Below are 26,498 nucleotides of genomic sequence, written 5' to 3' on the forward strand. Positions count from 1 at the left end.
TGATCAGCCTTGATACGCTGACATGTGTCACACTTGGCCATAAAACTAGTAATCTGGCCCTTCATCCCCACCCAAAAATACTGTCGCCTCATATCGCGGTACATCCTCATCTAGCTAGGGTAGATAGAAAACCTCGATTGATGTACCTTGGTCATAAGATCTCTGCGCAACTATGGAATATTCGAGACACAAAATAGGCCTCTGAAGTGAAGTCCACCATCAAAACCAACCTGCCAATCTGACTGACTCTTAAATGTCGTCTCTGCTCGAAAACTCTACAATGACTCGTCCGTCTGTTGAGCCTCGATCACCCTTGTGACAAGAGAGGGTTGAATCGACAGACTCGATAATTGCACGATATAAGACTGTAGACCAATTTCGAAGTTATACACTGCCACATCCTCAAGCATCTTCTACTTCTGAATTATCATGTGTGCCACCAGGCCTCGTGGCTGACGGCTTAAAGGCATCCGTCACCATGTTCACTTTGCCCGGGTGGTACTGGAGATCAAAATCATAGTCTTTCAAGAGTTCCATCCAATGTCTCTACCGCATGTTCAACTCGGACTGTGAGAAGAGATACTTTAAGATCTTGTGGTCTGAAAAGAGCTCAAACCTAACCCGATAAAGATAGTGCCTCCACACCTTCAGTGCGAAGACAACCGCTGACAGCTCCAAATCATGTGTGGGGTATTTCAGCTCTTAGACCTTGAGCTGGCGAGACGCATAAGCTACTGGATTCCCGTGCTGTATCAGGACAACACCTAAGCCAACACGCGAGGCATCAGTAAACACCATAAATCCATTACTCCCAGAGGGAAGAGTGAGAACAGGAGTGGACGTGAGGCGGTCCTTCAGCTCTATAAATGGTCCCTCACAGGCGTCACTCCACACAAACTCTGCTCCCTTCCGGGTTAACCTGGTCAGTGGTGTTGTGATATGAGAGAATCCCTCAATAAAGTATCGATCATATCCTGCAAAGCCAAGAAAACTGCGGATCTTGGACGCGTTCGTGGGTTGGCCCCACTGACGTACTACGTTTATCTTTGAGGGGTCCACTGTGACACCCTCATTACCACGTGACCGAGGAACTTCACCCCTTCCTGCTAAAGTTCACACTTCTCCAGCTTTGCATAAAGCTGGTGGGCATAGAGGGTCTACAAGGCAATCTCCAGATGTTGTTCATGGTCCTCACGGGTCCTCGAAGTCGTCGATGAAAACCATAATAAACTGATCGAGATAAGGACGAAAGACCTCATTCATCAATTGCATGAAAACCGCAGGCGCATTGGTCAGTCCGAAGGACATGACCTGAAACTCAAAGTGACCATAACGGGTCCTAAAAGCTGTCTTCGGGATGTCCTCCTCTCGGACTCGAATATGATGATAACCGGATAGCAGGTCAATCTTCGAAAAGAACTGTGCACCCTACAGCTGATTAAATAAATCATTGATCTACGGGAATGAATACTTGTTCTTGATCGTGACCCGGTTAAACTCGTGGTAATCTATGTAGAGCCTTATTAAGCCATCCTTCTTCCTGACAAATAGTACCGGTGCTCCCCACGGCGAACTGCTTGGACGAATGAAGCTTAGCTCACGCAACTCGTCCAACTGCTGTTGCAGCTCTTGCAACTCCATTGGTACCATACGATACGAGGCCTTTTAGATAGGCGCGATATCAGGCACAAGATCAATCTGAAACTTAGTATGCCGGCGCGGCGGCAACCCATGGATCTCTTGGAATACATCGGGAAAATCACAGACAATCGGCAACTGATCAACGCTTACTGCTACGAGCTCCTCTACTGCACATGACATCAAACAAGACAACGCCTCTCATCTAGGCTCGGCTACGAACTAGAACTGAGGCAAGCCGGGTATATAGTATGTGACTGTCCTTGTGGGGCAGTCCAATACGGCGTGGTACTTGGCGAGCCAATCCATACCTAGGATGACGTCGAACTTTGATATCGGTAGCACAAACAAGTCAGCAGGCAAGAAAGTCTCTCCCACCAAAACGGGAAAAGATGAACAGAATTGGCTGAACACTGCGATCTTCCCTAAGGGCATCGATACTGTCAACCCCTTGTGAGCAGACTCTAACGGTAATTCGGTGGAATGAGATGTACTAGAATCAAATAAAACTAGAGTGATGCATACAGGTTGGGAATAATACCCTCAACGACCCCTCCTGACGACTGCAGGTCCTGCTGAGCCGTATAGAATCTAACTTAAGCAGGCTGAGGAGGTGCCTGTCCCCTCTGAGGGTGTTGTTATTGCTATTGTTGCTGAGGCGGTCGAAACTGCTGCCTCTGCTGCTGCAATCTCGGAGGCTGGTGCTGCCGCTACTATTGTGGGGGGCTCGGTGGTAGGAGTTGTTATCGCTACTGCTGTGGTGCTCTCGGCTGCTGCTGCTGAGGGCGAGGATAATCCTAGATACAGTGCCCCGTCTCACCGCACCCAAAACAAACACTCGTGAATTACCTCGGGGGTGGTGCCGGAGGTGTTGCTAGCGCTCAGAAGGCTGGGCGGCCTGTGCCCTACGCTGCTGGTGCTGGGAGCTACCGGAGGGGGCCTGCCTCTTCCGGTCTCTCCTCTGATCACGATCCCTCTGTGAACAGTCCCACTCTGCCTCATAAATCTGGGCCCTTCGTATTACCTCCTCAAAAGTCTAGAGCACATGCCCATCGACACGGCCTCGGAGACCGTAACGCAAGTCGTTCTTAAAACGGTGGGCCTTCCACCCCTCATCATCAACTAAGTACGGCGCGAATCTGGAAAGCGCGACAAAGTGAGCTGCGTACTGAGCTACAATCATATGTCCCTGTACTAGAGTCTCGAACTCCAGCGCACACTGCTGATGAATGTGGTCGAGGAAATATTGCCGGTCAAACCGGTTCACGAAGTCCTCCTATGTCCAAACAAAATCAAGTGCTACAGCACGGGTGACCGAGGCCCGCCAATGCTCAGCCTTACCCTCAAGTATATACACTGCTAATGGGACCCGCTGCTGGGTCGTTCATCTCATGGTCTCAAACATCTTCTCCACCTGGGAGCGCCATCTCTCGGTTACAGACAGATCGAGCTCTCCCTGGAATTTCAGGGGATTTAGCGGAAGAAAATCTCCCAACAGGGCGCTCGTGTGCTCCTGCTCTGCCTGCTCCGGGGTCTCAGCGGAACGCCTGGCTTACCCATGAAGAGCGGCTGTCACAGCCTGAAGCATTTGCTACAACTGGTCGGCACTAACTGATACACTAGGGGTTGCGCTGGTCTCGGACGGAAGCGTAAGATCTGCAAGAGTCTCGGGCACGGGAACAGGAGGCTCAGGTGGGGGAAGGGAAACTGTGGGAGGTGGAGTGGGAGCCGCTCGGGCGCCTCGGGTGCCTCGGATGCCTCATCTAGGCGACATAGTATACAGAAAAGAAAAAAGGCGCCTATTAACCTTGAGAACCCTTAAAAGCTCAGACGTTAGGGAACTAAACCAAAAGGTTACGTACTTGGGACCTAATTGTCCTAAGCTCATAGTAGTTATGTGATGTTGTTCTCAGTTATTCTCAAGTTATGCTCTGATACCAACTCCTGTCACGCCTTAAACTCGGAAACCGAGCTCACAAAATTCTCGATTGCCAAATTCGGCACCGATAGCCTCCATAGTTTCCCATTCTCGACTCGTAGCACCCATATACCAGGTTCCGATCCTAGGATTCTACAAGAAGGATTTTCTACATAAATTTGTTTCATAAGAAGCACAAACATAAGCATAACCCACAAACAATAACCAACAACATCACCACATATCCACTATGATAAAAAAACTTTGAGTACAATGCATAAGGGAAATATAATATCAATATCGGAAGCTCCAAAAAACAGCCGCACTCTCCAATCTCAATGCTTCTGCGACGTCCTAGCGTCACCTGCACGCAACAATCGTGCATAAGCTTATAAGAAGCTTAGAGGGTGGTGTAAGTGTGTGCGCAAGATAAGTGTCAAATATGCAATATCAGAACAATGTGGAAATATGCTGGTAAGTCCATGAGTGCTATCAACTGTACCAAGGCTATACAATGCAAGGCATGAATGCTATCGGTCATACCAAGGTTATACGATGCAAGGCCTGCATGACCAATGTTATATGCGAGATGCAACTCAAGCATACTAATCCTCATCTGAATCCACATAATAATATGGCTCATTTTTAGAATATCACCGGGGTCTAGTAACTCCAACTCGAACTGTCGTCCCATCGGGCACAAAAAGGTGAGTGAAAGAGACCTCAATATCTACCTCGCCAGTAGTCTGCCAATATCTACCCAGCATGTCGATAGCGGACCCATTCCTCGAGTTAGTCAAACTCAGCCTAGTTTTGCCCTCTCATCTTGGGCGGGTAAGGTCTCACCCCCTTCCAATCGACCACGACACAGTGAGAAGCACGATCTCCTGGTATTTCGCACTTGGCGCTCATGCATCCAATCGATTTAGACGTTGGAGCAACCTCCTGGTACCATAAGAGTTTAGGCAATTTCATCCAAGGACATCTATCGCGCCCCATGTATAGAAACAGATTTCCAGTGTCTAATCCTTTCATCCATGATATACCTGTGGAGGCTATGGCCCCGATGTCTCTAGGGTGTATAGTAATTAATCATGTCACACAAATGCGAGATACATGAGTCACACTACTCAGTCATGCAACAATCCTGCGCGTATCGCGCGCTCAAGTGGGCAACTCCTCCTATCAGGGAGTCCCATAATAATCCACCCAATAACATTTGCTATGATCAATCACTCTTCATATCAAGCATACATATGATGCGCATGGGCATGAATCATGGTGTTATACTAAGCATATACTCAGTGTGTCCTCAACGGTGGATATACCAAATCTGATATCACAGATCCTTCTATCTACGGTGATGATGTACTCTCCTCATAACAAGGATGAGCCTAAATGGCCTACTCCTACCAAGTATGGGCCCGAGAACAAGGGATGGGCTTCCACACCCGCTCCATCTGTAATAAATCAGGCTTCCTATGGGGGCCTAATAAGCATAATGGGCTTTATGACTAAGGCATGGTGGAAGCACCAACAATAATGGGGGCCCAATGGTTTGGGGTTAGCCCAATAAAGTGAGATGGGTCACACTAATAACAGTGGGGGACCCAATGATTTGGGTTAGCCCACTAAGAGGAGATGAGAATGGGCCGAGTCAACGGGCCATATGGAGGATTACAATGTTGACATTTAACCACGATTGCTCTTACAATGTGGACATTTAACTACTATTGCTCCCAAGGCATGACACATTTAGAACCTATCCTATAATGGGGTCCATGGTCTTTATTCTAGCTAGGAGATGGATGGACATTATAAAGATTAATGCATACATCATGGTGGACTCACATAACTCAATTGGGCCTCACATGCATCACATTGGGCCTCACACAAGGGCCTTACATACATCACATTAGGCCGCATACAAGGGCCTCATATATATCATAATGGGCCTCATCATAAGGGCCTCATGTACATCACATTGGGCCTCACACATGGGTCTCATATACATCACATTGGGCCTCATATAAGGGCCTCATATACATCACATTGAGCCTCACACAAGGGCCACATATACATCATATTGGGCCTCATCGCATGGGCTTCATATACATCACATTGAGCCTCATCATATGGGCCTTATATACATCATAGTGGGCCTTATCACATGGGCTTCATATACATCACATTGGGCCTCATCATATGGGCCTTATATACATCATAGTCAGCCTCATCACGTGGGCTTCATATACATCACATTAGGCCTCATCATACGGGCCTTATATACATCATAGTGGGCCTTAAGGGGCAGCCCATGATTTAGTAAAAATGGATGGGCAGTGTGCACAACATATGCATTAAGGTGGGCCTCACGGACCAACCCTATAGTCCAGAAAAAGAACAGATGGACAGTGTGCTTACAACACACATTAAGGTGGGCTTGAATGGTGCAGATGGGCCCCTCCAAATGGTCAGTGTGGATGGAATACATGCAGCAGAGTGGACCCTGCACATCTAGCAAGTGGGCCCTGCGTGTACACAGCGGGTGGGCCCACCGTCCATGGCCAGACTGTGGATATACAACACATACATCATTGTGGGGTCCACGTCCCACGTGGACGGTGTGGACGGCCACATACATCATGGTAGATCCCACAGTCCAGGATATAGTACATAAATCATGTGGGGTCCATGTCCCAGCTGGATGGTGGAGACCCCACACGTGCAAGGTGGGTCCCACCGTCCTAGGGACGGATTGCGTGGATAAAACATACATATTAGGTGGGTCCACATGTGTGGCCCACTAGCTTTGGATTAAAGCTGATATTTGTGCTTTCCCTTCAACCAGGCCTGTCCAGACGGATAAGCAACAGGCCTGCCCACTGGACGGGCAGCAAGGTGGGCCCAACACGTGGACGACGTGGATAAAATACATACATCATACAAGGGGTCCACGTGGGTGGGCCACCCATCCAGAAAATCAAGCTGATCCTTGTGTTTTCCCTCATCTAAATTGGCTCGAAAATGGGCAGCAAGGTGACCCCAAAAATCTGGATGTGTGGGCATCCCATGTTTGGATAGCAACATGCATCAGGTGGGCCATTATGCAAAGGATCAAGAGAGAGAGGGAGAGAGAGAGATAGATACGTGTGATAGAGGGGCCCCGCCACTATGGGCCCCTTTAGGATCTACAACATACATCATACATTCATCAAGATAGGTCCCATGATTGGGTGGGCCCTCAAATCAGTGAATCAAGGTGGGGATGTCATCCCCATCACAAATCAAGGGTCTAGATGACCCATCAATAGCATGGATTTAAATAAAACATCATGATGAGGTCCATGGAGAATGGCCCCATCATGGATCATGCATGCAATAAGGATGGACCATTGGCCACATCCAAGGGATATCAAGTAAGATCTCCACCATTGATTGGTATGTCTTACATGCTCCTATGCAAGAAAAACCAAAGATCTATAAAGGGAAAAGGCAAATCTAGTCCTAAACATGCACCCACCTTGAATCTTCAACTTCTTCTTCCACCTTAGGGTCCTAGAGCTCCAAAGGAAGGGATTTCTATGGTTGAGATGACTTTGGGATAGTTGGATTGGAAGGTGTTGAGCTTGCAAATGGCTGAAAAATGGAGCTCTCATGGACGTCCAAGCCCCTTATAAAAATGGAGAAATGAAGAAGAACTGGATGATGTCACCCCTAGGCTAGTAGCCTAGGGTGACATCACCCTCATGATAGTCCTAGGAAATTGTGCTTTCTGAAATCAAATCTTATTTATGAAAGATCCGCCCGAGATCTTCTCCAAAGATCTCGGAGGATATTCGCGACACGCTCATAATTCCGAGATCTTCACCAAAGATCTCGGGAGATTCCCTCATGCGTTCGGGATCCGAATCCCTTTACAATACATCCCTACTAGATAGAGAGATCTCCTCTACGCCACCACCTCTCCTCAACTATAAATAGGAGCATCTCTAATGGTGAAAGGTACGCAGAATCTCTAACTCAAAATCTCTCAATACTACTAGTTCCAGATTCCTAGCCTGACTTTATCAGAGGGTCTCCTGCTCTAGCTAGGGTCTCATTTGTCTTTTTCCTGTGTAGGTACTCGAATGTCTAAAAAGGGTGGACCATATTTTTGCATAAATACTAGCTATCCCCTCGGACTACGTTAGTTTGTCGCGGAAGTTGAGGGAGCCTTTTGAGAATGGAGTGTGGGCCCTACTAAATCAACAATTGGGCCCATTCCTTAGTCGATTTGATCCATTCACTTTAATCGAACAACCATGAACCCATGGTAGGGTCATTTTATTAAAAAAAAATGGAATTATCTGTAGCCCACAATTGCATTAATGATGTAAGTTAATTCTGAACTATTTCTTTAAGTATGGGTATGAATGGTGGGAGTTCGTGATGGGGATACATTTTGTAATTGATGAATTTTGAAATGAATGAATGTAATGAATGTTGAAATGGATGAACGTTGTATTGAAAGAATGTTGAAATGAATGAATGGTCATAGTTGTTATAATGAGGGAGTTATGACCATTTTCATTGGATCGACAATCCATAGTACGTATCGACGATCCACATTCTTTAATGAACTTTGGATTCACTATTAGAAAATCAAAGGGTGTTAAATGAGATGATTCTAAAGTCATTTGAACGTTCATCAAATTATTTTTCCAACGAATATAAGATCACTCAAATCGAACATGTAATAAGGGAGTTATGATCGTTTTCGTTAGATTAGCGATCCATAATGAGTATCAATGATCCACGGTTAATATCAATGATCCTTACTGAATATCGGCGATCCTCACTGAATATTGATCACTAAATATCGGTGATCCACAACAAATATCAGCGATCCTCACTGAATATTGGTGATCCATAGTGAATATTGATGATCCACAATTAATATCGACAATCATCACTGAATTTCAACGATGTATAATAATTATTAGCGATCCACAGGATCATCAACGGTCCATAACGAATATCGGCGATCCACCATGTAATATTCTTACATCTCAATATTCATCCACTACAATATTCTTCCATTTCGACATTCATCCCTTTAACAAACTTCCACCATTCATACATTTTTTTTTAAATAAAGGTAACCACCACATCATCCGACTTTCATAAACTCCCACCATTGATACCCATAAAAAAATACACAAATTTCACTATTATCCTAGCTTAAAACTATATTTGGCAATCATAACTTTTACATTGAAGAGTGTGTCTAAAAATCTTCAAAAAAAAATTTCATAAACTTACCAAAATGGAAGGAAAGACTTCAGAAGCTCGTCGAAGTGGGTGCCACGAATGTGGCAACGATCCTAATGGTCAAAATGATCCCCTCCCTTAAGGAAAAAAAAAAGAGAGAAAATTCTAAATAGTCATCTCGTGCAAGGGACCCACCTATTGAACTCATCTCACATCTTGTGTGGGGTCCGATGGATCGTCTTGTAACAGATCCAAATTGTACACATAAAATGAAATTTAATTTCATACAATATACCCAAGTTTGAGGGCAAAACTCATCACGAATGAATCATACTGTAGGATTCAGAATTAACTCATAGCGTTAATGCAGCTGTGGGTCACAAACAACTCCTAATTTTTTTTAAATAATTCAATTGTGGGTTCATGACTACCCGATTAAAGTGAATGGATTGTATAACTGGGATGACCTCGACCATTAACTCATTAGACCTGCACTCCATTCTCAAAAGGATTTTACAACTTCTCCGGTAAGTTAATGCCGTTTAAATTCTCGGTCCGTAAGTGGGGGCGTGTGTAAAAAGAAAAAAAGTTAATGCCGTTTAAGAGAATAGCTAATAAAGAGGTATTTTCGTCCATCCGAAAGTCAAAAAATGATCATATGCTAAAAAAAATATATGCGATTAAAATCTGATGTGAGTGCTTTTATAATATCTTAATTGAAAGTTATTTTAATTCTTGGTTGATCTGTGATGAGATACACCGAGGCGTTTAGCTCTTGGAGGGGTCTTTTCCAATTGGACAGACCAGTTATAGGATGTCCGTCATCAATTCATGGACGGTGGATTCCTAAATAATTTCTCGTATTTACATGTTCCACCCTTTCTATTATTCAAAGTTTTATCAATGCCGCCTGATAAAAGAGAAACGATAGAAGTTTGTTCTTTTTGTCAATTCACAATCCAACGTGTGGCACATCATATGAACGGTTTGGCTCGGTTTGGATCGTTAAAAAATGACGTTATTTCCAAAAACTGAAATGCCCGACGTATCCCATAGCAATGCCTCCGGATGCAATCTGGCAAACCTCGTAATGGTGGAATCACGACCCTGGAGCGGTACAATTCCAATGCATCATACGATAGCACAACACGTACCGACACCGTCAATTTAAGAATCAATCTAGACCGTCCAGTTGGTAGGCCATGGTTAAAACTTTACACTGACTCAATAGTCTTCTCAATCATACGATCCTAGCTATCCGATCAATCGTTTCGTACCGATCTCACCGATCGAACTAAAATCCACTGATGAGAGGTCAAATGCCAGTCCATATTAACGGTCAAATGCGAGTCCACCACCAAATTTAACGGTCCATATTCTTCGAAGGCTCGGAACAGGCAACCATGTGGTGCATCAGATCATTCCAAGCACATCATCCGCAAGAGGATTCCCACGGGGGAGCAAATTAATTTGGTGGTCCGGAGGAACACCACAAATCACAACGCAGTGTAACCCGCGGACAAAGAGCACCGAACCCGGATTCCTATCTTCAGCGCCACGTCATCTTGGGCGCGGAGAGAGATCTTTTCTGCAACTCGAAAATATCTGGCTCGGCCTGGCGGTTAGATATTATCGAGCCGCTGACCTGGCATCACGCTGACGGTGACGACACGTGTAAAAGCGTTCCACATGGGCCTTAGTTTCTGCTTTTGACGTTTTGAGGAAGAAGAGAAAACAAAAGGGATGAGAATTTTCGGTGAAAGCGTTTAGAGACGATATTTTTTTTCCCCTTCTTGTTTTTTCCCAAATTCAGAGAAGAATTTGAGAGAAATGGAAGGAAATCTACGACCTTTGGATAAGGAAATGGACGGTTGTGATGGAAGCGATGAGGTGGACCGGCTTCACGGGAGTTCAGAGACTTCAGGGATCACCCTAGACGACGGGAATTCGACGGATTGTCTATGGACGGAGAAGAATGCAAGATCGGTAATGGATCCGTTCTTTGATCTTCCGTTTCTTTTCTTTTCTTTTTTTATCTTTTTTTTTTTTTTTTTTTTTTTTTTTGAGGTTGTTGCGAGATTGTATGAATTGTATTGGGGTTTTGCCTTCATGTTGGAAAGTTGAAGAGGGAAGATGAATGTTATGGATTGATGTTTGATTTTTTTTATTTTTCCTCATGGGTTTTATTTTGGAGGTTTTCATCTGGCAAAATCGGTTGTGATTGTTTTGGGGTGGGTGGAAATTGGAAGATGGGAGATGGGTGTTTTTTTTTTTTTTTAAATTGATTTATTATTGAATTGTGTGGCTTGCTTTTCCGTTGGTGGGCGAGAATGTGAAATTGTCGTTGTTGTTGTTGTTGTTTTAGAGGAATTCACATTTTTAAAGGGGAATTGATATGGTTCTTAAGTTTCTTTATTTCCCTAATTTTGTAGAGGAATTTGGTTTCTTTCTGTTTGATCTGTCATTTTTAGATTAGCTTCTGATGGATTCGCTTAAGAAAAGAGGAGGATTGTTTCTCTAACTACTTAGAAATGGCATTTCTTTTAATGGATTCTTTAGATGAATTGACTTTTTCTGGAGGAACTTGTGAGATTTTGTTATTAGGTGCCTTGGGTGAATAATGAAGTGATGGATAGCCGATCAAAATTGTTTTTGACCTTGTGCCTTAAGACTGGAGATGGCCCCATTTAGGAGCGATTGGAAAAAGGATTTGGGTTGGGGTGGTGAGAGGGACATGAAGTCTTGTTCCCTCTTGACAGTAAGACCTTAGATGGGAATGATTTGTGAGACACAATCGGTCAAGATGAACCAAAATAGCTGGGATGAGAGGACAATGATGATAATGATCAAGCTTGTTTTATTTTCCAGTGTGGGACATTCTTTTACTATGCACATAACTTCAAACAAAGTGAAAGGTTACTATTAAGAATGTATTTTTAATGGTTACGAAAGGTGCGGAGGATGATTAGGAGAAACTTGTAGAGAATGTTCTACTCTCTTATGGAAAATGTCAGTATTCTCTTGTATAGAGAGATTGCAATGCAGAGGCTCTGCGTATATAAGAAGTAGGTTTTTTTTTTTTTTTTTTTTTTAAAAAGAAAATTTTATTTTTCATTAATTTAGATTTAAAATGAGTTGGACTAAAACTTACTATATTGAGTGCAATTTTAGTAACAATTAGAGTGGTAACAAGGAATTAGTAAAGATTTTTTTTTTTTTTTTTTTGAAAGATGAGAACTTTATGGGGCCAAAGCCAAAGAAAAAGAAAAAGGAACCTAACAGAAACCTGTAAAATTAAGAAAAACTAGGAAAAAACAATGAAGAATAAAAATAAAACATACAACAACACAGCCAACAACGAAACTGGGACTAGGCCAAAGAGAAATAGGGAAACAGTCAAGGATCCCAATCCCTAAAAAGAAGAAGAAGAAGAATTTTGACCAAGAAGTTTCATTTTCGATATCTTGGGTCAATAATTGATGAGAATGGAGATGAGAAGGTTGTTACCTATAGAATTCAAGCAGGTGGAAGAAATGGAGATATGGCTCTAGAGTTTTATGTGATTATCATGTACCATTCAAACAAAAAGGGAAATTTTATAGGATAGCTAAGACCAACATGCTTGATGGGACAAAATGTGGGGCAGTTAAGGAACAACATGTTCATAGGATGAGTGTAGCTGAAATAGGGATGTTGAGATGGATGAGTGGGAAACATTAGAGATATAAGGACCACGAATATGGCATTGTTAGGACAACAGTGGTGGCAGGAGGGTAATAGAGAGCTGATGTTACTCATAGATGTATTGGCAGAGAAATATGGGACCTAGGATAACGGGCCAGGACATCAGGGGTGCATCAAGAAGGTGTGGCTCATTTGATTTGGTGGGTGGTGACCTGGGTTCAGCTACTATTCTGTAATAATATGCATTTCAGTGTCGGCGACAGGTCAAAGATTGAATTTTGGAAGGATCTATGGTGTGGAGTCTCTACTCTGTGAAAGATTTGAAACCTTTTCATGGTTGCTGTGGACAGAAGGGGTGACTGTACATGATTATTATCAGAGGGTAGATGGAAAATTTGTGTGGAGCCTGAACTTTCGCGGAATTTAAAAGATGATGACCTTGCATCTTTGCTCAGGCTGATGAATGCGTTCAAGATGGTCTACATCCCTATTATTAGCATGGATGGAAGGGTATGGATTACAGAGGCCAGCAGTTCTTTCTCTATGAGGTCATTTGCAAGGTGGTTGGTGAGGCGGAGGTTGTTCTGATCATGCTAGTCTCACCCCCTTTTAGTAATCTGTGGAGCGTCCGTGCCCCACTGAAAGTTAGAGCTTTCATATGGGTGGTGTTTTTGGGGAAGATCCTCACAGTAGATGATTTAAAAAGAAGAGAAATGGCGATGCCAAACAGATACGTAATGTGCTATCAAAATGAAGAATCAGTTAAACCATTTGTTGCTGCCCAACAGCAGTAAAAAATCTGCACATTGGTTATCCAGAGATTTGGAATCAGCAAGATGATGCCTGATTCAGTGGCTAGTATCATGGGTGGGTGGTCTCTAGAGATGCAATGCAATTGCTTGGGCCGTCTCATGGTAGAGTCCATGGAGAGTTGTGAGTTTAATTGCAGAAGGTCTGGATTTATGCAGAGGAAGGCAGATTTCCTTTAGCAATGTGGGAAGAGAGGCAAATGCCACTGTGGATTCTCAGGCAAAGGCTAGGGCTTGTAGCCCGGAATTAACAATTCTTTTAATGGGCTGTTCTTTGTTTTTATTTTGGAGTCCTTGGTGGGCTTTCTGGCCATTTTGTCCTGCCTTGCTGTGACGGCCCTTTAACTTGTATGCTTTGTTTTTCTCTAGTAAATTGAATGCTTATCATTCAAAAAAAGATATGGCATTAAGCAGATTCAGGTTGTCTACTCATTTTGTCTTTCGCTGGCATGATGTGTTGTAACTTGTAACGTATGTGATATGTACATCTCATATGGTTGACAATTGTTTAACAGTTGTAGTTTGTAAATAGAATTCGACATCCTATGTTTACAAACAGGTTGTGTCATTCGTATCAATTAAAAAGAAAGAACTCTCCTAATGCATTTAAGGATCAATGATTATCATTTAATGCATATCAATTTGCCAGAATTACGATAATGAGAACTATTAATAAATACGGAGAAAGAGAAAAGTATCCAATGAAACTGAGTTTTCTTCTTCTTCTTTTTTCATTTTAAAAAAAAAAAAAATTTATTTTTAGAGTAATGAATTTTTTATTAGAGAAACACGAAGAATGCAGCAAACTAACAACAATGATAACAACCCAACTCAGGAAAGAAAAACACACCATCAAAGACTTTTAAGGAAGAAGTCCATCCCAACAACTTTGACTTTCACCCTTTTAAAAACCTCTAAAGCCGAACTGCTTTGATCTTGAAAGCATTGGTTTTTTTTTCTTTCATCCTAAATAGCCCATAAACCGGCCAATAGAGCTAGCCTCCACAAAACTTTGAATTTTTTTCCAACAAAACCCCCCATGCCATGCCAAGAAAAAACCATCAATGGTCACCGGCATAACCCATGGCACGTTAAAGAAGCCGAAAAACCTCTCCCATGCCAATCTAGCAAACGGACAATCGGTAAACAAGTGGTTTACCGATTCCATATCTCGTGAATGCAGAAGGTGATAGAGAGTGTAGTACACAAGCTGAAGGAGTGCTTTTGCTTCTCAATTGGGGATAGAAGAGAATATGCTGTTGGGAGGATGTGCAACTAGGTGAGGGACCGATCCGACCCGAGTTCCCGAGGTTAGCAAGGATAGTTATGAACGTGAATACTCTTGTTGCACGGTGCTTCTCCCTCTTGGGTGAGGAAGTGGTGTGGTCCTCTCTATAGGAGGAATTTGACAAATGAGGAGCTGGATGAGTTCATTCATATCCTAGCGTGGCTTCATGGATTCCGCCCTTTGCTAGGCGAGAAGGACGCTATGGTGTAGAGGTTGGAAATGTTGGGCCAGATTTTGTCCGGTCTTTCTATGTGTTGCTTTCCCAATCATTGTTGAACTGCGTTCTAGCATGTGGCTTTCTTGTGGCATTATGGCTCTCCTAAGGCTGGTGGGAAGGACCAGGGTCCTCACCATTGACAATCACCAAAAGAGGTCAAGGGTCATTCCTAGCATGTGCCCCATATGTTTGCGAGATGCTAAGTCGATAAACTGCTTATTTATCCATTATCCGTTTGTTAGATTGGTGTGAGATAGGTTTTTCGGCCTCTTTAATGCTCCATGGGTGATGTTGGGAACCATTGAGATTTTAATCTTGACATGGCATTGGGTTAGTTTTTTTTTTTTTTTTTTTTGGGGGGGGGGGGAGGCAAGGTTTTGTGAAGGCTAGATCAAAGTAGTTTAGAGGTCTCTAAAAGTGCGAAGTCAAGGCGTTGGAATGGGATTTTTCCTTAAAAGCCTTTGATGAGTGTATTTTCCTTACCTAAGTTGGATTGTTACCATTGTTGTTTGTTTGCTGCCTTGGTGTTTCTTTAATGAAATTCATTACTTCTCAAAGAAAAAAAGAACTCTCCTAATGAAGGATATTCTTCTCTTTTTTCTTATCTCTTAATAGGTCTCATTATTGTATTTCTGACAAATTAATATGCATTTGATGAAAATCATTTATCCTTAAACTATAATTAGTAATGAGGATTGATACGTCACGTTGTCCTTTTATCAGAGTTTTCGTTCACTAACAATATGAGAGAATCTCCGGAGAGGATGTCTCTCTATTTAAGAGAAGCATTTATTCTCTACAAGAGATTAGCCAATTCACTGCTAAAAACCCCTCCATTTTTGGGATTTTAACGGATATTTTCTTATTCAATGGAAGTTTAGTGAATGTTACCATTTTGCTCTGGCTCTGTCGTTAATTGAATGAACATGAAAATATATAGCCATTTCCTATCAATGCACATTTAGCTGCATATCAATTAGGAGGGAAGGGTATAATTCAGGGATATCTTGAAATTTCCATGTTGCATCTACCATGGCCACTGTGGTGGCGTGCAAATGAAGTAGAGAGAGTTGTATCTTGTAAAGACCAATACCTGTCATTGTCCCTGTCTTGACGATTCCATTTACTTGTTCTGCAATTCTATTGGTTATCTTTGCCTATGATGCTCGAGTTCTTTCCTATTTGTTCCAATGAAGACTTGGAAGATTAACCCCTATTTAATTGGACTCTATGCTCTTTTCCTTTCCATTTCTACTGAGTTTACTTATTTTGTTTGGATCCATTTCTTAGTTTTCTGCAATTTGATGAAAACAATTCTGATTTTTGACAATGGAATCTTCATATTAGGGCCTTCAGAAGGGGGATTCTGTGTCAACAGAATGGACAGATGAGAAACACAGTTTGTATCTAGATTCCATTGAAGCATTATTTGTTAAACAGCTACATAACCGCGAGTATCAGTCAGTGGATTTGTATGGTCGGCTGCCAAGAACACAAAAACTGCTGAATCAGAACAATCTGCAATCCAATACCAACAGCCATGTCTCTTTTGGGCAGGTGTAAAATCAGATAATGCTCCCTTATGTTCTCTACTGTTTTCACAATCATATACACTTTTGTTGGTCTGAGTCGTTTGACTACGTAAGCTGTTTGCAGTTTAAGGTTCTGCGAAGTGGCTGCTGGGAGAAGCTCAATTTTGGAAGGTCTCGGACTCAATCAAACAGTGGAAATGAGTCTCATAGTCTTCTTGGAAATCCATGGATCCAGCATTTCAGGCCAGCTTCCACGGGGAAGAGGCTAGAAGAAACATCGGCCCTTCAGAAAAATGAAAATCTTGTTGGCGAATCAATCTGTTTAGGTGGGCAGAAGTATGGAATGACAACCTGTGTACTTGCAACAAGTTCAAAGCGTTCCTCTGGCATTTATCATCAAGATTCTGTTGGCAGCAATACAGGTAGATTTTGACTATAACTTGATAAGATCCGCATCAAAATTCTTCCTTTATTAGCCATTTCCTGAACTGGGGCTCAGTTTTAAAATTCATGCTTCCAATTACCTTTGGATTGTCATTTTGCCTCTTCAGCTGCCTCAATGAAGCTGACCATGAATAGCTGAGACGAGGCTAGGATAGTGATGATGATGTCTTCTTTTCAGGCTCATTATTGTACAATTCAATAAGAATCAGAAACTTAATATGCAAGAGTGAGTGTATGTGTGCACGCGCGCGGTTGTGTCTATGCATACATGCACATACATGCATGCTTTTATATATATATATATATATATATAAAAGAAATGTTCCAGTGCTCTCAGAGCACTATGATTTGTAGTGCTCCTATTGCATCAGTCCTCTTGCACGGTACAATCGATCAATCTGAACTTTTTGTCAAGTCCAGAACATGTTTCATGGACTACCATGCAAAAATCATACTGATCGGATGATCTAATCAATCCTTGATTTGGCTTTATGTTCTTTAGCCATCCTTTTCCTAGCTATGGATGGGATGGCTATGATTTTCTAACGAAAGTGATTATTTAGAATCATAAGTAATCCATGATGGGCCCTAAGAAATAGATGGATCGAATTGTTTAGTGGACCTATTTTCTGTAAACATTCTTGAACGTCCATATTAAAGGCCACTGATCAATGGTTAATATTTGTTGGGTTGGTGTGATGTTTGGATGGTAGCTCAGGAAATGTGTGTTGGACATAATAAACAGTCTGGATCAATGAATTGGAATGTATAAGCATCCCAATGCAACTTGGCGCACCATAACTCATAGCACTCTGAGAGCATTGGAGCATTTCTCATACATAAATATTTGTGTGTGCTTGTGCGTGTGTGGAGGGAGGGGAGGGACGGACTTAAACAGGTAAGGAAGTCGCTTGCATGTTGTCGTGAAGATAATGTGGAAGAGATTGTCATAATTCTATTGTATTACTGTGAGGTTAGTGCCTTTGGAGAACGAAAATGGCAAGTTGATGAGTGACAGACTACTCTTTAGCATGATTATGGTGATGTTTTCTGTTGCATATGATGGATCTATTCATCAGGCTCCATCTACCTCCACATGGTTGTTGCATTAAAGGGAACTGGGTTTAGGAAGCGATCTAGAAAGCACTAAAGCTATGCTACGGACTAATGGATTGAGTATCATAATGTTCGAAGAAGTGGTCATGATAAATAAACTCATACCAAGTCAAAGGTTTGATAATTATCTTGAGATGAGGGCCCCATTCCTTTGTTTGTCTTCCCATTACATGTATTTAATGACTAAATTGCAATTATGAATAAAATAGGTGCCTAAATCTTTGAACACCTAGGCAAAGAACTTATGCAGATAAAACTGATGCTGCAAGATCACTGTAATGTTCCCCTCAAATGCAGTGCAGAAGTATCAATGAACTCTGGAGGTGATGTGTGATGGCTTTCATACGCTCTCTTTGACAAAGATGTCAGCAATCTGATCCATTACCATGTCAATGGCTTGCTGGTTTTTAATCACCGGGCACTATTCTTTTATTTTTGGTGTCCTTTTCCTTGAAAATGTGTTAGTCTAATTTAGTATGATTTTTTCATTAAAACCATAGGAAATTATGTTCGACTCCAGCCAAGATGTCCTGGCTCTTGAGTTGCCTTTTTATCAAGTTAGTTCTGGTAGCTCTCATGATCCTCCAAATCTGTACCCTCATAAGTCCAACTCTTGGATAAAGAGATAAAAAGTAAACCCAATGATGAGACAAGAAGTCTCTTTGCAGATGTGGTGAGTTTTCTTCAAGGCAAATTTAGCCAAAACTTCATTAGGGGAGGTTTTTGTTTTTTTCCTTTAAATCAACATGGCACTCAATCATCTATTGCTTTCACACTACTATTAATATCCACAATAATAGCAAATGCGATTTTTTTTATTTTTTATTTTTTTCAAAGATTGCTAAAATTTTATTAGAAGGCCAAGAGGCCAAAAGAGAACATAAACAGAAACCAAAGCAACTACACGGAAAAAAACAACAACTACAAATAAGCAAAAGGAGAAAGCAACAAACAAGGCAAACAAACTGATGGCCCAAATGACTATACAACTCAACCCGGCCAAAGGCCCAAACAGAAACTAGGAGGGAGGACCGCTGCGATTGGAAGCAAGAAGGCAGGACGACCAGTCTGCGATGTCTCTGAATATCAAGGCGAGAACTCGGGCTGAGGTAGAGGGAAAGTTTTGGAACCACCGACTATTTCATTATTCTCTCTCTAGATAGCCCAGAAAACAGCCAGGATGGAGAGGCGCCAGATGACTTTGCAATCAGGACCTGATGCACAACCACCGTGCCAAGCAAACAGAAGGTCCTAAGCCGAGCAGTGCATGACCCAGGAGGTGAGAAGGCTACCAAGAATGGTGGACCCAGATCTCAACAACAAAGGGGCAAGAGCGAATAGAGCATGTTTAATGAAGAAAACAATTGCATGCAGACCATTTTCCTACTCCAGAATTCCGGAGCTTGAACGACCACATTTCCTCATTTATCTGACTTAGTTTATCAATCAAAGATCTTTCTAGAATGCGTTTAAATAGTTTTTTTTGTCACACTCCTTCATTCATAGATAGTATGGAATATTTGTCTTCAGTTATGGTCAAAATCCCTCTTGATAACCACCAATTCCAGCCAACGACTATATGGAAGTTGGAGGAAGGGGTATTTCTATCTTCAGCCAACGACTATATTTTGCCATTTACAAGGAGTTGATTTGCAGTTGTCAAACCCAAGCCAAAGGTGTATATTTGGCCTTCAGATTCTAGGGCAAGCAACATATGAAGATCACATCAAAGTCTGGAGTTTCATCATCATCATCTAAGCCTTATCACAATTAATTGGGATCAGCTACATGAATCCTGTTCCGCCATTCCACTCTCTCAAGGGCCAGACCTTCAGTAAGACCATGAGTCATCAATCTTTTCTTACTTCCTCCATCCACGCCCTCTTGGGCCTTCCCTTGCCCTTTTAGAGCCTTCAATTTGTGCTAACACACTTCTAACCGGCGCGGTTCTACTCCTAAGTTCCTTCGAATGCATTTGTTTCTAATTCTATCCTTCCTCATCTTGCGACTCATCCCTCTCAACATCCTCATTTCAGCTATGCTCATCCTATGAGCATGTAGTTCTTCAACTGCCCAACATTTTGTCCCATAAAGCATGGCTAGTCTTATATCTATCCTATAAAATTTCCTTTTTAGTTTGGGTGGTACGCAACAATCACATAGAACTCCAGAGCGTGTCTCCATTTCTTCCACTTAGCATGAATTCTGTGGGCGACATCCTTTCCAATCTCTCCACTCTCATGAATTATTGGAAATCTTCTAATGAGGTGGACTAGATAGTAAAGTGTTTTGTCTTGGCAGGCCAATCGTTATATTTGAAATGGAAACATCTGAATATGTCAATACGTTGCCTTTCTTTATGATTGATTCTCAAGACAAAAGGCTGATATGTGCACATGATGACCATCAAGATATCCATACAAGCTTTCATGACTAAGCAGCTACATTAGCCCTCACATTTTGAAGAATGAATATGAAATCAAACGAAATTTATTGAAAAAGGATTTCTGAAGTGCAAGAAGTGAAACCAAGGTGTGTTATAACGGCAGTTACAGCGCCGTATTGGCCATTACGTAATGGTAATGGTTCCAACCGTTATCGTAACAGCTGTTACGGAAAAAATGACCCTAACAGCCATAATGGCCCCTACCATAATAGTAACAGTGGTGGCTGTTATGGCCACCATTACCATTTCAGCACACATTGAGTGAAATGCTGGAAAGAACTAAAAAAGCATTATTTTTTGAGTTACGATTTACAAACCATGAACAAGATCTATCCCATTGTTAACAAGAATTGGGTAAAATGACTGGTAGAATTTCTTTAGTTACCATTATGTAAGAATCTTTAGTTTCCACTATGTAACCCTTTTTACTAGAGTCAGAATCGAAGACCCGTTACTTACTCTAAAAGCTCGAACTGTTAGAGTATGGCGAATTAATCCATTTATCTCATAGCCCAGGCCCTACATCGCATGGGTTAGGACCTTGGCCGAAACCCCCTCGTGGGCCCCAAATCACATGGGTACTACCTCACACGAGCCACTTACCTCACACGGGCCGCCCACTCCGAGTCTGTCCCCGCATCCCACAGGCTACCCCATTTGAGCCCGGTGTGAAATGCACATTAATCACTACCGGTCAGGAGTCTCGAACATGAGACCTCCCCTGTGGGCCCCAAATCATATGGGTCACCTACCCCGAGTGTGTCCCCGCATCCCACGGACTACCCCACTTGAGCTCGGTATGAAAATGCCCTTGCATGAATCACCCTCGATGAGAAGTCTCGAACACAAGACCTCCTGCTCTAATACCAATTTGATGCAGGACAATTAACCACTTGCTCTAAAAGTTCGAACTGTTAGAGTATGGCAAACTAATCCATTTATCTCATAGCCCAGGCCCCACATCGCATGGGTTAGGACCTCGGCCGAACTCCCCTCGTGGGCCCCAAATCACATGGGTACCGCCTCACACGAGCCACCTAGCTCACACGGGCCGCCCACCCCGAGTGTGTCCCCGCATCCCATAGGCTATCCCACTTGAGCCCGGTGTGAAATGCACATTAATCACCCCCGGTGAGGAGTCTTGAACACGAGACCTCCCCCGTGGGCCCCAAATCACATGGGTCACCCACTCCGAGTGTGTCCCCGCATCCCACGGGCTACCCCACTCAGAGCCCGGTGTGCAAATGCCCCTGCATTAGGTTTTAGTCATGTCTTCTGGGATGAATTGTTTGTTGATGGTCTATTGACTTTATGTTGGTCTGCAAGCAACATGTTTGGATAAAGAGACCAATGGAATCTGTGTAATATAAAGATTCTCTCTTTATATTCCGCTGTTAAAACTGCCACTCTGTGTTTCACGGGAGCATGAAATCGAAGTATCCTCATTTTGGTAGGAGAAAGAAACCCAAGACTTGTCCACAACTCAGTTTGTCATAATTGAAGAACAGCTACTTTTGGGAGCTTATTGCCTTTATAATGCCAACTTTCTGGAGCTTATTGCCTTTGTAATGCACTAGTTTCCATACTAACTATTTATCATCGAGAAGATAGCAACTTCATTTTACATAGCAAGCTGGGTAGTAGAATTTCTCGGGTCACTTTATTGTTCTTTAATAGTAGTAGGATTTAATAAAAGATGATGCAAAGACAAATATCACAAATCTCTTGGGGTGATAGTTTTATCACCAATATGTCTAACTGCATGCTACTTTTCAGCTAGTGCTTCTTTTAGACGGATCCTAGTTAGTTTACAAACGTGTGGCTAAGGGCTGTCTTGTTCTTGGGGATTGTGATAAACTCCACATACCTTTGAGAGAGAAATAAAAACAAAGGACCGATATGAATCTAGTGTATTAAAAATGGATCAACTAATGGGGTTGGCATTTCAATCTGGAATCCATCCATTGAACTACTCATCTTTCTGATGAAGCTCTTACAAAAGCTCACATAAAATTTATTGTCTACAGGCACTTTGACAACCTAAATTTTTAGACCCAAATGCTTATATTTCCCTTTAGAAAACCTTGAAAAACTAAAGAAAGCAAAATGAATTCCTTTTATGTGGCATTTCCTCTGTTTGAAAAACAAACACGGAAGGAAATTGATTTACGTCCCTAAAAAAAGTAAGAAAAACCTTTTCTTCATAAAGTCAATTGGTGGGAAAAGAAGTTCCTTTCTGACATGACATTTAAATGGAAAAATTAGTGGGGAAAGATTTTCTTTTCAAAATTTCAATCTAAACACTGGAAAATGGAAAGAAAAAGCGTTTCCCAAGACTGTCTATAGCAAAATATGTATGTGTAAAGGGTTTCCTTTCCCTAGAGGTGGGGTCACTTTTTTCCTTGGGCTTACGTCACAATCTTAGTTTTCATTCCCCTCCACCCTTTTTTCAAAATTTTGTAGGTAACCTGATTGCTGTGGTCATAGGTTTCATTGTTGAAGGAAAAAAAAAAAAATCATTTTCTAAATATTTCTAATCCAACTTAATCAAGGAATGATAACTCATGGTTTCATTGCCAGGTATGTACACGAACCGAGGTAGCTCGATTAGCTCGCTCGACTCGACTCGACTTGGTTCGAAGCTGAGTTCGAACTGAGTCGAGCTGATTTTTTGAGCTCGAAAATGTGTTCGAGCTGAGTTCTAGCTTGCCCCAGCTCAACTCGACTCGGATCGAATCCAGCTCGAACTCCGCTCGACTTGGTTTGACTCGGCTCAACTCGGTGCAGGGTATATAAGCCCTTTTATAAAAAAACCCTAGTCCCTTACTCGTTACTCCCTTTCCCTTACCCGAACGTTCACGCCCGAGCAACAACAGTATGCCCGAAAACTCAAACAGAGGGCTGCTTCCCTCTGCCATTCCATCCAAGATCTATGGCTGAGAATCCCTCCCCCTCACATCTCCCATTGTCTGCCCCATTCCCCGCTTACCCCCTCGCTTCCAACGCTGCTCTCGCCCTCCAATTGAATTCTTACTCCGCCACCCGCCAACAGGTCAGATCCAATTCTCTTTTCCTCTTCTCCTCAATTTCTGATGGATCCAATGGATGTGATGATCTGAATTCAGATCGGTAATCCCATGGGCCCCACCGTGGACACATGCTAGCTTCCCTCGTTAGTTTGTCACCATTTTAAAAATGGTGGTGACCAATCCTCGTTCGTGGCATTGTTCTAAAGCTATCCAAAGACCATCTAGATTGCGGGTCTCATTGTGTGGGGTTATTATCTTCAAAATCATGTTGATTAAGTGATCCGTACCATCCAATTAATGGCTATGAAATGGGTGGTTAGAAATAAAATGGTGAGTGGTCCACATTTGAAGGAGAAATAATAACTCGGCTCGAAAAACGAACTCGGCTCAAAAGCCCAACATGGCTCGAACTCGGCTCGAACTGGTCCGATTGCTGACCGAGCCGAGTCAAGCTAGAGATGTTGGCTCGGTCACAGAGTTGAGCTGAGTTCGAGCTGGGTTAGCCTAGTGACCAAGCCAAGCTGAGCTGAGGCCAGCTTGACTCGGTTCGACTCGATGTACACCCCTATTCATTGTTGAAGGAAAAAGAAAAAATCATTTTCTAAATATTTCTAATCCAACTTAATCAAGTAATGAGATAACTCATGGTTTCATTGTTGAAGGAAAAAAATCATTTTCTAAATATTTCTAATCCAACTTGGAATGATAACTCATGGTTTCATTGTTGAAGGAAAAAAAAAATCATTTTCTAAATATTTCTAATCCAACTTAATCAAGTAATGAGATAACTCATGGTTTCATTGTTGAAGGAAAAAAATCATTTTCTAAATATTTCTAATCCAACTTGGAATGATAACTCATGGTTTCATTGTTGAAGGAAAAAAAAAAAAATCATTTTCTAAATATTTCTAATCCAACTTAATCAAGGAATGATAACTCATGGTTTAATTGGCTCAGAGCAACATGCCATCAGTTAAAGCTTGGTTTGAGAGAGCTCACTCTTTGAAAATGAAGCTTGTTCTAGATAACTTTCAAATATTTCACATGACTGGACTAAGGAGGTATTGAGGTATTCCATGATCCTCGACAGCTGGCCCATGCTTCCATGATCCAGGCTGTTGAACTGCTGCTATCCAAGAAGGATAGATACCCTGCCTCAAAAGTCTCTTAGAGTGGACAAATCAATCACATTTACCAATATGTGGCCCTTTTCTAAGCTGATTGTGAACTGCCGATGTGTTTTATCATCATTACTGTCTGTTTGTAAGCCACAAATTGGGCGGTTAGGTTTGTCCATTGAGAAGAATTTTGCACGTGGTCCATCAATGAAGGGCCTGAACAAACCAAACATCTGGACCATTTATCACAGGCCCCCTTTCCCAAGCTGAAAACCCAAACATGTCATGCATATCCTTGTTTGGACTAAGTCCGACCTATGCAGTCATGAAGTAAAGCTGTTGACTTGGGAATTTCAAAATGGTATTTGCTATTACTCAGAAAACTAGTGATAAAGGTAAAAGAAATGATCTTTTATGGGTATTTTTGGCCAATGTGGGTAAACTATTTGGTAATTTGCAGAGATGTCAGATCAGAACTTTGTGGATGAAGGCTGTGGAGAAGGCGAACAATTAAGCAGTTCATGCATGAAGAAAAGGGCGAGGACTGCGGTTGCTGATGTCTCGGGCAAAGATCAGGGCAAAGATCAAGTAATGCATACGACTCATTTCATTGCCCATCTCATTCTCAAGGTGTCACATGTAAATCTCATTTTGGCCTGACTGTTTTTTTCAGGTTGTCCCAACTGGGAAATCTCCTGTAACAGCATGCACTAGTGAGAAATATGCTTCCCGGCATAAAAGAGATGAAGACTGTCAAGACGGGCAGTCTGAGAACAAAACTGGCTCTTCATGCGTGAAGTCTAGGCCCCCATTCTTTGAGGACCCGGCTATGCAGAATGCTGACCCATCGTAACAAAGCCTAAATGAACAAGGTAGAGAGGGAAAAGTAAAAACGCTCTTTAAGTGGAGAAAATTTCAATTGCTTGGTGATCCCAGCGCAAATGCTATTGAGGAGGCCAAAGAAGCTGATGACTGCTTCATTTCAATCATCGAATTACGTTATGGTGGTATATACACAGATATATACATATGTAGCCAGATTGGTATAGTTACTACTAACAGGCTAGTTATCTACATCTCTGCATAGAAGAATGTCTTTTTCCCTCAGTTAATATCTTGGTTTTTCAGTTTCTTTTTCTTTATTTATTTGTAAGTTGAGAACTGCATGGTATGTGGAATGATGTAATGAATGAAAATTTCTGCAGAATGATGTTCCAGCCCTTTTTTGGTCAAACACTAGGGATTGGGAACATGGGGTGAGCGACTCTTATGTAACTCATGGGGGGCTGTCTTCTTTTTATTTATTTATTTATTTATTGAAAGAGCATGTTTCTACCTTGAATTCAGCGGGCCATGGTGCATGCAGGTGCTGTCTTGTGTCCACACATTGTAGGTAAACATATGTTGCATGTGGATGTATGACTTGGAAAAGGAAATGGGGTTTCATGGTGTGTACAGTTATCAATTGATCCGCTGCATCAGCTCCTTAGTTTTCTGTTTTGTTGGGTGACTTTGTCATTGTGCAACATTTCGCTTCAATATAAGAGCACCATCTGATTGGGCCAGTGGATAGGCCAAATAAGAGCTGCATGCTGCATCATGGATTTGATCAACAAGACCTTAAAGATGTCAAGTAAATTTCTACATGGACTGTTTTGTTTCAATGGAAATGCAAAATTTAAAAAATAAAAATAAAAAAATGTCTCAATGGAAATGTATGCAAATTGTTGTTTTAGTGAAAGCTGACTAAAACTTTTCAAGTTTCTGTGGTTGATGTAGTTATGGTATTCATGGATGAATTCTTGGCTGTATGTTGTGGTGTAGATGCAGTCTGGTTGAAATCCCTTCTTTCATAGATCGGAATTCCTGGATCTATGCACATTGAGACCGTGTGCGTGGCCCACTTACTATTCCAATTGCATGGAATCCAATTTCCAGATCAATCTAATGGAGTGGATGCAAATATATATATATATATATATATATAGAACTATCCATCTCATGAT

The 26,498-nt window shown here is 42.0% G+C and overlaps 1 protein-coding gene across 2 annotated transcripts; it reads left to right on the top strand.

Annotated features, from left to right (window-relative positions):
- The first annotated feature begins 10,570 nt into the window (after positions 1-10,570).
- LOC131242488 (cold-regulated protein 27) lies at positions 10,571-25,834 on the top strand. 2 transcript variants are annotated; one of them, XM_058241172.1, is made up of 5 exons: positions 10,571-10,795; positions 16,164-16,364; positions 16,464-16,761; positions 24,953-25,080; positions 25,166-25,834. In XM_058241172.1, exons 1-5 carry the CDS (start codon positions 10,640-10,642, stop codon positions 25,343-25,345), a joined length of 963 nt encoding a protein of 320 aa, XP_058097155.1. In that variant the 5' UTR covers positions 10,571-10,639; the 3' UTR covers positions 25,346-25,834. The 2 variants fall into 2 exon arrangements, with proteins under 2 accessions (XP_058097155.1, XP_058097154.1); XM_058241171.1 differs by having other exon boundaries at positions 10,574-10,795; positions 16,155-16,364.
- Positions 25,835-26,498: the final 664 nt, after the last annotated feature.

The sequence above is a fragment of the Magnolia sinica genome, chromosome 4 (assembly GCF_029962835.1).
Source record: "Magnolia sinica isolate HGM2019 chromosome 4, MsV1, whole genome shotgun sequence".
Lineage (NCBI taxonomy): Eukaryota > Viridiplantae > Streptophyta > Magnoliopsida > Magnoliales > Magnoliaceae > Magnolia > Magnolia sinica.